This window comes from Esox lucius, chromosome 19 (assembly GCF_011004845.1).
Source record: "Esox lucius isolate fEsoLuc1 chromosome 19, fEsoLuc1.pri, whole genome shotgun sequence".
NCBI classification, from domain to species: Eukaryota; Metazoa; Chordata; class Actinopteri; order Esociformes; family Esocidae; genus Esox; species Esox lucius.
In genome coordinates this window covers 14,778,057-14,791,247 of record NC_047587.1, presented here as the reverse complement: position 1 = coordinate 14,791,247, position 13,191 = coordinate 14,778,057, and the positions used below count along the sequence as shown (strand labels likewise).

The window sequence follows — 13,191 nt, the reverse complement described above, 5'->3', positions numbered from 1 at the left end:
TTGCCGGTTTGGAGAGATTTCTTCACGGCCCATTCCGCACTGCACAGTGCACGTACAGGTGGCGACTGGTGAGCGCGTCGCTTTTTTTTTGCGTGACCGGATTACACGGTGTCACTCTTCAGTCAGCTCGGTATCAACCGGTAACCACTATTCAGGCTAAACAACCCTTGTACACCGCACCAGCATCTATCATCTTCCGTAAAGTCGATGCTACCTGGAAAACGAGGAGGCGAAATGATGTGGGTCTCTTTTGCGTTAACTGGAGCACTGATGCTGCATTCGGTCTCCTCACAGAACGGTAAGAATCTTAAGTCCTAGCCTGCTCACTCGATAGAAATACCGGAACATCATGGCTTCTTGTGGGTTTGTGACCGGAGACTAAGATTTTACGTGCCAGTATGTGCATAATTTTGTTAAGATTGGAATTGTGCGGACCAGATCATTGCCGTGAAAATCGATGCACATAATCCACGAATATTTCAGTGTAGATAGAAAATGGTAGCAAATCACAAGGACATATTTCGACCCTCCATTATAATTATTATAATTATACGTTTTTTATTATAATTATTATTCTGTAAGTCTAATTAGGGCATTGTTTAGCTATAAACATAAAAAACGTATACATAATATATATATATATATATATATATATGTATATATACATATATATATATATATATATGTATATATACATATATATATATATATGTATATATACATATATATATATATATATATATATATATATATATATACATATATATATATATATATATATATATATATATGTGTATGGGTGTGTGGTAGTATGCATAGTTTTTTTTTTATATGTTGCTAAAACATTTCTGAACAATGTCCCTTAGGCTACCGAAAAAGGTCTGTTAAAATAATTACATTATAATGGAATTGCGTAATATAGCACCAACGCAAGCCATGTAATTAACGGCCAATAAACCAGATATGGTCATTTTTGTTAATTGTATTGATGGTTTCTAATATAGGAATAGTCCGACTTTAAAACGAAACGTTTTAATAAAGCTATTGTAAATCTATCAATCCCTATCTCTTAAAGAGGTTATTTGTTCATGGGTGAATGGAAATCAGTTCTGTAAAGACTTGACTTGAACGACTGGTTTCTTTAACAATGACAAGTTAAACGTGAAGATTAACGGATAGGGGGAGGAATACTAAATAATCTTGCTCAGAAAGATGTGATGGCCTGCCATTGACCAGTCTAAACCCGACCATACCGACCATACCAAACCCCATCTGAAAAAAAGCCTCTCTTCCGCGTCTGAAATTACGAACCAGCTCCATGACTCAGGTATTCACCTGTTACAGGTCGGGTCATGGCTTCGTCACCGCATCATCTCATGTCCCTCAGGATGGAGGGAATCAGAACCACCTCGGACATGGAATACAAAATTCAATTAAATAAAGATGTGCCGAGATGTAACCCCCCTCCCCCCACAAATAAAAAAACCAAACTAGACGTTGCATCCCGCTACGGATCTGCAATAGTAAGGCGAGCAGACAGAAGCACACAGAGACATAAAAGAGAAAGGCAGTTGAAGCTGGCAGTCTTGACTGACTTGAAATAGCTCCACCAGGCCACTGTGGTGCATGTGGCTATTTTTAGACCAAAGATGCGGTAGCAAAGCACTGACATTCGTGGCTGTTATTCTGTAAGACGCATATACATCAAAGCTTTTAACGTGCTGTCATCCTCTCTCGGAAGACAATAATGGACGGGTTAACTCCTTACAGGGAGAGCTGCACCACGAAGTCAAATTGATTTAGGTCTCAACGGAGTGGTACGTTACTCTGAAATAGCTCACGGCTGCGCGTAAAATTCAGTCCATGCGGACCTGAGATTAGGTTTTTACATTTCAGACTGTTAGCACACTTAGGTTAGTGAGCGCATACGTTTTAGTGTTTATTCGTGCTCTGCCCCATGGAAGTAGCCTTCCATAGAATCCGCAATTCTGGCGGTGCAGGTATGTTGCTGCTATCAACTGAACCACACGGGGCAACACAGTCACAGGAGATATTTTTCAGTACACTGATTATTACTTAGAATTTTTTTTTTTGTATGCTTTCTTTGACAGGCTGCTATTGAAAGATAGAGAAAGGAATTAATGCTGAAAGTGCAGTGGGCCGAATTCGAGCCGCAATAGTGTATTCCTAGCTTCCCTTCTCTAGTAGTAGCTATAGGGCTAAGCTGTGGTAACAGAAAAATGAAATCAAAATCGTTGTTTTAACTGCTCCAGATAAGATTAAAAATCTGTAAAAATGTTAATGCTTCTAATCGACTGACACCAGCCTAATACGTGTCTGTGCATCGTTTAGACCCTGGCCCACCTTTTTGATAACACCATAAAATTCTTCAGAACAAGGTAACGTTTGGCAACATATATGTTCAATTAATGCTACCAAGAATATGGTGTAAATACAGGCAAATACATTGATGAAAGTCGACCCAACAAAACCTACCAGTTTAAAACACTGTGCTAAATTTAGGGTGGCAAGGTGGACTGGAATTTATGGCATCTGAATGGTGTCCAAAAGGTCCCTGCTTCTAATCCCCCTACCGCTGTGGTGAACGCTTTGTCGTGTACCTGAGCAAGACAGTTAAACCTAACGTACCCCTCAGCTACTTAATGTAAATATAGAATTAGTTCTCAACTGGCCTGGTTATATAATGGTGGAATATACAGTGGGGAGAACTAGTATTTGATACACTTCGATTTTGCAGGTTTTCCCACTTACAAAGCATGTAGAAGTCTGTAATTTTTATCATAGGTACTCTTCAACTGTGAGTGACGGAATCTAAAACAAAAATCCAGAAAATCACATTGTATGATTTTATTGCATGACATAAGTATTTGATACATCAGAAAAGCATAACTTCATATTTGGTACAGAAACCTTTGTTTGCAATTACAGAGATCATATGTTTCCTGTAGTTCTTGGCCAGGTTAGCACACAATGCAGCATGGATTTTGGGCCACTCCTCCATACAGACCTTCTCCAGATCCTCCAGGTTTCGGGGTTGTCAATGGGCAATACGGACTTTCAGCTCCCTCCAAAGATTTTCTATTGGGTTCAGGTCTGGAGACTGGCTAGGCCACTCCAGTACCTTGAGATACTTCTTACGGAGCCACTCCTTTGTTGCCCTGGCTGTGTGTTTTGAGTCATTGTCATGCTGGAAGACCCAGCCACGACCCATCTTCAATGCTCTTACTGAGGGAAGGAGGTTGTTGGCCAAGATCTCACGATACATGGCCCCATCCATCCTCCCCTCAATACGGTGCAGTTGTCCTTTCCCTTTTGCAGAAAAGCATCCCCAAAGAATAATGCTTCCACCTCCATGCTTCACGGTTGGGATGGTGTTCTTGGGGTTGTACTCATCCTTCTTCTTCCTCCAAACACGGCGAGTGGAGTTTAGACCAAAAAGCTCTATTTTTGTCTCATCAGACCACATGACCTTCTCCCATTCTTCCTCTGGATCATCCAGATGGTCATTGGCAAACTTCAGACGGGCCTGGACATGCGCTGGCTTGAGCAGGGGGACCTTGCGTGCGCTGCAGGATTTTAATCCATGACGGCGTAGTGTGTTACCAATGGTTTTCTTTGAGACTGTGGTCCCAGCTCTCTTCAGGTCATTGACCAGGTCGTGCCGTGTAATTCTGGCCTGATCCCTCACCTTCCTCATGATCATTGATGCCCCACGAGGTTAGATCTTGCATGGAGCCCAAGACCGAGGAAGATTGACCGTCATCTCGAACTTCTTCCATTTTCCCTAGGTACACTTCCATTGAAGTGTACCTATGGTAAAAATACAGACCACTACATGCTTTGTAAGTAGGAAAACCTGCAAAATCATCAGTGTATCAAATACTTGTTTTCCCCACTGTATTTATGCACATATTTTTTATTACAAATGTAAAATGAAATGTTGTCTCCGATATGTCTAATTTTACTACTGGTACAATAGAGGCTATAACTGATTTATTTACTTGAACAGTCCTGCTATTGGCCTATTTAGGTTTAGGGTTACCCTAACCACTATGGTATCTGGGATTGTCGTTATTGGATACTGTTGGATTCTATTTGAATTTATCACATTCTGTTGTATGATATTGGGTTCTATCTGATTTTGCTGGTCCTCTATACACTACCATAAAGCATAATTAAACAAGAGAGGCTAAATAATATCCATGTTTCTTAAACCTCTCGTTAACTCATGGGACCCCATTCTAGCTAATTGTGTTTAAACCTAGATAGATAGTATGCAGTTTTCAGTGTGTCTTAGATCCGGTGTACTTCTTAAACCCAGTGTATTTAGTTCCAATGTGCTTCTTAGATCCAGTGTACTTAGTTCCAATGTGCTTCTTAGATCCAGTGTACTTGGTTCCAATGTGCTTCTTAGATCCAGTTTACATAGTTCCAAAGTGCTTCTTAGACCCAGTGTACTTAGTTCCAAAGTGCTTCTTAGATCCAGTGTGCAGCTGTGGTCTGTTCTTCAAAATTGTCTTTCCTTTTTTTATGTTGAATTTCTTTTGCCATTTTGTCATTATTTGTGATGCAACTGCTAGTTTTAATCATTTTTTCCACTAATTGATGTTTTGACAAATCATATCTTTACACATCTAATATTTTTCGTAGTTGTTCTAATTGGACCAAAGACCAGTGAGTGAAAGGATATGTAAAACTGAGCTACTTTTGTAGAGATGCATCGTTACTGAACAAGGTGTTCCAATGGTTTTAACCAGGCTATGTTAGGGGCAGATATTTTAACAGGCAGACAGCCTGCACTTAAATAAAAATGTCAGATTTCGGAACAGTATTGATCCTAAAATCCGGAGGAAGAGAGCAAGTCACAGAAACAATTCCATTTACAATTATATTGAGAAATAGCTATTTATATGGAGCTTCACCAGGAATTACCTACATAATGACTCTCCATGGTGTGTTACATTTCTGCCTGATTTTCTCTGATATCGCGTGTCAGTCAGTGAAACAGGACAGGGTGTTTAGAACCGAACAGTTTGCCTGGTTGAATTAAATACTCATTGAAAATGAGGAAGAAATATCACGTAGGCAGAGGTTTATTCAAATAATTCCAAAAAAGTTAATAAGCAAATCATATTTATGTTTTTCTATAAACTGTTATTACCTGTTTATTGTTTTGTTGGTGCTCGAGTTATGTTGTGCGATAACATTGTAGTTACAGTTGGAGCAGCATTTATAAAACAGCATTTAACCTCATTGTGATAAACATTTTATTAACATTCTGCCAACTCATTGAAAATAAAACTTTTCCCCATCCTAGCCCCCACCCTTCCGACTAGCTCCCAACATCCACCATTACCACCTCCACTCCCACCCTAGACCCACCCAACCTCCTCCCATCCATCTAGGTCCCAACATCCACCATTACCACTCCCACCCTAGACCCACCCAACCTCCTCCCATCCATCTAGGTCCCAACATCCACCATTACCACCTCCACTCCCACCCTAGACCCGCCCAACCTCCTCCCATCCATCTAGGTCCCAACATCCACCATTACCACTCCCACCCTAGCCCTCACCCAACCTCCTCCCATCCATCTAGGTCCCAACATCCACCATTACCACTCCCACCCTAGCCCTCACCCAACCTCCTCCCATCCATCTAGGTCCCAACATCCACCATTACCACTCCACTCCCACCCTAGACCCACCCAACCTCCTCCCATCCATCTAGGTCCCAACATCCACCATTACCACTCCCACCCTAGCCCTCAACCAACCTCCTCCCATCCATCTAGGTCCCAACATCCACCATTACCACTCCACTCCCACCCTAGACCCGCCCAACCTCCTCCCATCCATCTAGGTCCCAACATCCACCATTACCACTCCCACCCTAGCCCTCATCCAACCTCCTCCCATCCATCTAGGTCCCAACATCCACCATTACCACTCCACTCCCACCCTAGCCCTCACCCAACCTCCTCCCATCCATCTAGGTCCCAACATCCACCATTACCACTCCACTCCCACCCTAGCCCTCACCCAACCCCCTCCCATCCATCTAGGTCCCAACATCCACCATTACCACTCCACTCCCACCCTAGCCCTCACCCAACCCCCTCCCATCCATCTAGGTCCCAACATCCACCATTACCACTCCACTCCCACCCTAGCCCTCACCCAACCCCCTCCCATCCATCTAGGTCCCAACATCCACCATTACCACTCCAATCCCACCCTAGCCCTCACCCAACCCCCTCCCATCCATCTAGGTCCCAACATCCACCATTACCACTCCACTCCCACCCTAGCCCTCACCCAACCCCCTCCCATCCATCTAGGTCCCAACATCCACCATTACCACTCCACTCCCACCCTAGCCCTCACCCAACCCCTTCCCATCCATCTAGGTCCCAACATCCACCATTACCACTCCACTCCCACCCTAGCCCTCACCAAACCCCCTCCCATCCATCTAGCTCCCAACAACCACCATTACCACTCCACTCCCACCCTAGCCCTCACCCAACCCCTTCCCATCCATCTAGCTCCCAACAACCACCATTTCCACTCCCAGATTAGCCCCCTCCCATTCATCTAGCTCCCAACAACTACCATTTCCACTCCCAGCTATAAATACTAGCATGCATGCCCTGTCAAAGAGTCAAAACTACAGGCCATATGATTTGTCTCAACGTCATGTGAAGACCCTTAAGTGTAGCCCCTGTTATACAGCAAGTGTCTTTCACCCTATCCTTGACCCTGTTTGACTAAGCCAGAGTTCCCGTCATACATATTGCATCTTCTGTGTTTTCAGTACCCAAGTGCATATTCTTTACTTTCTTTCGACACCAGTGTTAGCTCACTTCATATAGGAAATAATACGTATTGTTAAATAATTTATTGAAAATATCCATATATGGAATATGTTGATCATGACATTAAAGAAAATGGTACAGTTTTCGTTGTATTGTGAACAAACACCCTGTATCAAAATCAAATGCAAGAGAGTTTTGCAGTGTTGTGTTTAGTTTAATACGGGTGTATTTTGCTTATTTGTCTTTGCAATATAGCTCAAGCTCAATCAATTTTGATTGGGACCTTTGATGAACAGCTCTTTTCAACTTTTTCACATGTTTTCAGTTGGATTGAGGTTGAGGCTTTGAATAGGTCATGGACCTTTTTATTTTTAAGTCACTCCAGTGTAGCTTTGCATGTACAGTGGGGAGAACAAGTATTTGATACACTGCCGATTTTGCAGGTTTTCCTACTTACAAAGCATGTAGAGGTCTGTATTTTTGTCATAGGTACACTTCAACTGTGAGAAACAGAATCTAAAACAAAAATCCAAAAAATCACATTGTATGATTTTTAAATAATTATTTAGCATTTTATTGCCTGACATAAGTATTTGGTCACCTACCAACCAGTCATTGTCTTGCTGGAAATCCCAGGACTCTCACAGACCTGTTTTTCTTTAAGAAGCCCTCCTGTTCTCTACTCATCACCTGTATTAACTGCACCTGTTTGAACTCGTTACCTGTATAAAAGACACCTGTCCAAACACTCAGTCAAACAGACTCCAACCTCTCCACAATGGCCAAGACCAGAGAGCTGTGTAAGGACATCAGGGATAAAATTGTAGACCTGCACAAAGCTGAGATGGGCTACAGGACAATGGGCAAGCAGCTTGGTGAGAAGGCAACAACTGTTGTGCAATTATTAGAAAATGGAAGAAGTTCAAGATGACGGTCAATCTCCCTCGGTCTGGGGCTCCATGCATGATCTAACCTCGTGGGGCATCAATGATCATGAGGAAGGTGAGGGATCAGGCCAGAATTACACGGCACGACCTGGTCAATGACCTGAAGAGAGCTGGGACCACAGTCTCAAAGAAAACCATTGGTAACACACTACGCCGTCATGGATTAAAATCCTGCAGCGCACGCAAGGTCCCCCTGCTCAAGCCAGCGCATGTCCAGGCCCGTCTGAAGTTTGCCAATGACCATCTGGATGATCCAGAGGAGGATTGGGAGAAGGTCATGTGGTCTAATGAGACAAAAATAGCGCTTTTTGGTCTAAACTCCACTCGCCGTGTTTGGAGGAAGAAGAAGGATGAGTACAACCCCAAGAACACCATCCCAACCGTGAAGCATGGAGGTGGAAACATTCTTTGGGGATGCTTTTCTGCAAAGGTGACAGGACGACTGCACCGTATTGAGGGGAGGATGGATGGGGCCATGTATCGCGAGATCTTGGCCAACAACCTCCTTCCCTCAGTGAGAGCATTGAAGATTGGTCGTGGCTGGGTCTTCCAGTATGACAACGACCCGAAACATACAGCCAGGGCAACAAAGGAGTGGCTCCGTAAGAAGCATCTCAAGGTCCTGGAGTGGCCTAGCCAGTCTCCAGACCTGAACCCAATAGAAAATCTTTGGAGAGAGCTGAAAGTGCGTATTGCCCAGCGATAGCCCCGAATCCTGAAGGATCTGGAGAAGGTCTGTATGGAGGAGTGGCCCAAAATCCCTGCTGCAGTGTGTGCAAACCTGGTCAAGAACTACAGGAAACATATGATCTCTGTAATTGCAAAGGTTTCTGTACCTAATATTATGTTCTGTTTTCTGATGTATCAAATACTTATGTCATGCAATAAAATGCAAATGAATTACTTTAAAAATCATACAATATAATTTTCTGGATTTTTGTTTTAGATTCCGCCACTCACAGTTGAATAGTACCTATGATAGAAATTACAGACTTCTACATGCTTTGTAAGTGGGAAAACCTGCAAAATCGGCAATGTATCAAATACTTGTTCTCCCCACTGTATGTTTGGGGTCATTGTCTTGCTGGAAATCCCAGGACTCTTGCAGACTTGCACAAGGTTTTCATTGATGATCTCTCTGCTTTGTGCATCCATTTGGCCCTCTATCTTTACACGCTTTTCTTGCCATGATGCAGAGAAGCATCCCAATAACATGATGCTGCCACCACTATGCTTTGTGGGAGGGATGGTGTCCTCAGGACTATGTGTGATGTTAAGCTTGCCCCAAATACATTAAACTGCTTTGCGTTGAGACCAGAAAGCTCTATTTTGGTCTCATCACCCCATACAATATATTTCCATGTGCCTCCTGGCAAACTCAATCCAATATTGGATGTGGATTTTTTCCCCACTCTTTTATCCACTTTCCCATGTTGTTATGCTAGAGGGGATTTTCCTCTGAAGACTTTTCCCCTTGCGTGTGCTTTGCATGCGCAAGGGCGTATTGCAACAACGTATTCATTTTGGTATTAACATTATTTCCTTGTTGTATTTGTGGTATTTCTAATGTATTATTATTCATATTATATAAATAATATTTTATTTTACTTTATTTTATTTTAATAGTATATTCTACATCTCCGATTCCAAAAAAGTTGGGACACTGTACAATTGTGAATAAAAACAGAATGCAATGATGTGGAAGTTTCAAATTTCAATATTTTATTCAGAATACAACATAGATTACATATGAAATGTTTATACTGAGAAAATGTATCACTTTAAGGGAAAAAAAAGGTGATTTTAAATTTCATGGCATCAACGCATCTCAAAAAAGTTGGGACAAGGCCATGTTTACCACTGTGTGGCATCCCCTCTTCTTTTTATAACAGATTGCAAACGTCTGGGGACTGAGGAGACAAGTTCCTCAAGTTTATGAATAGGAATGTTGTCCAATTCTTGTCTAATACAGGCTTCTAGTTGCTCAACTGTCTTAGGTCTTCTTTGTCGCACCTTCCTCTTTATGATGCGCCAAATGTTTTCTATAGGTGAAAGATCTGGACTGCAGGCTGGCCGTTTCAGTACCTGGATCCTTCTTCTATGCAGCCATGACATTGTAATTGATGCAGTATGTGGTCTGGCATTGTCATGTTGGAAAATGCAAGGTCTTCCCTAAAAGAGACGACGTCTGGATGGGAGCATATGTTGTTCTTGGATATAACTGTCAGCATTGATGGTGCCTTTCCAGATGTGTAGGCTGCCCATGCCACACGCACTTGTGCAACCCCATACCATCAGAGATGAAGGCTTCTGTACTGAGCGCTGATAACAACTTGGGTTGTCCTTGTCCTCTTTAGTCCGGATGACATGGCGTCCAAGTTTTCCAAAATGAACTTCAAATTTTGATTCGTCTGACCACAGAACACTTTTTCACTTTCCCACAGTCCATTTTAAATGATCCTTGGCCAAGAGAAAACGCCTGCGCTTCTGGATCCTGTTTAGATATGGCTTCTTTTTTGACCTATAGAGTTTTTTCCGGCAACGGCGAATGGCACGGTGGATCGTGTTCACCGACAATGTTTTCTGGAAGTATTCCTGAGCCCATGTTGTGATTTCCATTACAGTTCATTCCTGCATGTGATGCAGTGCCGTCTGAGGGCCCGAAGATCACGGGCATCCAGTATGGTTTTCTGGCCTTGACCCTTACGCACATAGATTGTTCCAGATTTTCTGAATCTTTGGATGATATTATGTACTGTAGATGATGATAACTTCAAACTCTTGCAATTGCAATTTATCTCTTAGAAACTCCTTTCTGATATTGCTCCACTATTTTTCGCCGCAACATTGGGGGAATTGGTGATCCTCTGCCCATCTTGACTTCTGAGAGACACTGCCACTCTGAGAGGCTCTTTTTATAGCCAGTCATGTTGCCAATTGACATAATAAGTTGCAAATTGGTCCTCCAGCTGTTCCTTATCTGTACATTTAACTTTTCCGGCCTCTTATTGCTACCTGTCCCAACTTTTTTGGAATGTGTAGCTCTCATGTAATCCAAAATGAGCCAATATTTGGCATGACATTACAAAATGTCTCACTTTCAACAGTCTATATGTTATCTATATTCTATTGTGAATGAATTATAAATTAATAATAATTTGTAAATTATTCCATTCCTTTTTTACTCACAATTTGTACAGTTGGAATCGGGTTTGTTAGTTTGAAAATAGATTTTTAATATAACAAGCATTTAAAATTTCCACACGCAATCATTGACTGTGGAGGCTGTGACAATAGCATCGCTTAGGGGCCGACATAGTAATATATGGTACAATGCGAGGACGCAAACACTTTTACAGACAACTGTTCCATCGCTGTACTATAACTTGTATCCAATATGCATCTGCCCTGCTTAATGTCACGTTGGTCTTCCTCCTTGTTTTAGGATTGTTTATTGTTGGCAGAGGTACTGATGCTCGGTAACAATAGGGAGTTTGACACTGTGTTGGGCAGTGTGTTGAGGTGTGAGACGGTGAAGTAGAACACGATGTTGAAGAGATGTACACGCTGATATAGATTACATTAGATTATTCTCAGTAATGACATAGCTATATTTATTTGTATTACTCATTTTCTTTATTTAACCTTTATTTAACCAGGAAAAGGACTCACTGAGATGAAATATCTCTTTTACAGGAGTTTCCTGATTTTAACTTAGTTGAGTAAATGGTGTACTTGGGCAGACAAGAGATAGCATTCTGAAAGGCTTAATAAGCCATCATGATACATTGTAAAGATTCATATACGCTAAGGACGAGCTGTGAATCCTTATACCTGGTTGTTTTTCTCTTGGCTCCAGGCAGCTGGAGGCACCTGCTGGGCTGCCGTAGTGTTGCTCAAACAGAAACAAAGGAGGGGTCTGTCTGCATGTGCCCACACCCTTCCTGGATACAAAGAACACTAAAGCAACAACAATACTTCTCTCTCTGACTGCACTGCTCGTCACCTAGGCTCAATCACCTCCGCTCACGCTTAGTTCAATCACAAGGAGACTGCACTCAGAACATTGTCATAAATAAGTACAGAGTTATGAGTGTTTTGCTTGTGGAACCAACTACTGTGAAATTTAGTTGTGAATTCAAGCTGCTCCATTGTCTAATAACTACTTTTGCTTCCTGTCGACCAGGCTGCTTGGATTCCTCAATAAGATAATAAATGGTAATATTGATATCCCACAGGTATATCAAGTAGCTGTCTAAGCAGTGTAGACTGCATTTCTGCACAGTGCATTTTGATGGTATATTTGCAAACAAATTAATATTCTATTTCATAAATCTCTTTTTGCACAACAGATGCACAAGGATGTCGCAGATACCTAGCCTAAACTCAGGACAACAAGCAATTTAGAAGCATGCTAGTACTTTACTACAGCAGCTAGAACTGGACTATAGTAAATAGTACTGGGCTACAGGAACGAGTACTGGACTATAGTAAATAGTATTGGACTACAGCAGCTAGTACTTGACTACATCTGACACACGGCAGACCAGTGGACCCAAATGCGGACACAGAGGCAGGATAGGATCCGTATAATAATTTTAATGTCTCGTAGTTAGTGGGTTTGCTTAGGTCGGCTATGTAGCAGAATGGCAGAGGTACACTGGGGTAGACAGGCTCGTTGGTCAGGGAACAAACAGACAGAGATAAAAAACTGGGAAGGCAGAAAGACGATATGGGTAATGGGAAAACACTGGAAACAAGGAATGCTGGAAGCGACTGTACAGGACAAGACGATCTGGCAACTGCCAGAACAGAGAACGGGGATAAAATACACAGAGGGCCCAAGGGGAACTGGGAACACCTGGTGGGGGGTAGAGACATGACAACCAGTGAAATACATCAGGATGTGACAACATCAGCAAGTACTGGACTACATCAGATAGTACTGGACTACATCAGCTAGTACTGGACTACAGCAGCTAGCACTGGACTATACCAGCTAGTACTGGACAACAGCAGCTAGTTGGACTACATCAGCTAGTTGGACTACAACAGCTAGTTGGACTACAACAGCTAGTTGGACTACAGCAGCTAGTTGGACTACAACAGCTAGTTGGACTACATCAGCTAGTTGGATTACAACAGCTAGTTGAACTACAACAGCTAGTTGGACTACCACAGCTAGTTGGACTACAACAGCTCATTGGACTACATCAGCTAGTTGAACTACAACAGCTCATTGGACTACATCAGCCAATTGGACTACAACAGCCAATTGGACTACAACAGCCAGTTGAACTACAACAGCTAGTTGGACTTCAACAGCTAGTTGGACTACATCAGCCATATTCCTCAATGAACCTGACAGAGTAATTCATGAGCGGGATCTGTGGTCCCTCTGGT

The 13,191-nt window shown here is 42.4% G+C and overlaps 1 protein-coding gene across 3 annotated transcripts in view; it reads left to right on the top strand.

Moving 5' to 3' along the window:
• Positions 1–42: 42 nt before the first annotated feature.
• The window catches only part of LOC105018309 (neuroplastin), a 28,340-nt gene continuing 15,191 nt past the window's right edge, over positions 43–13,191 (top strand). The window contains exon 1 of one of the 3 annotated variants that reach the window (XM_010883619.4): positions 43–298. In XM_010883619.4, coding sequence (XP_010881921.1) covers positions 208–298 — 91 coding nt within the window. In that variant the 5' untranslated portion in view covers positions 43–207. The remainder of the gene's footprint in view (positions 299–13,191) is intronic. The other 2 variants (XM_010883621.4, XM_010883620.4) reach the window with 2 other exon arrangements.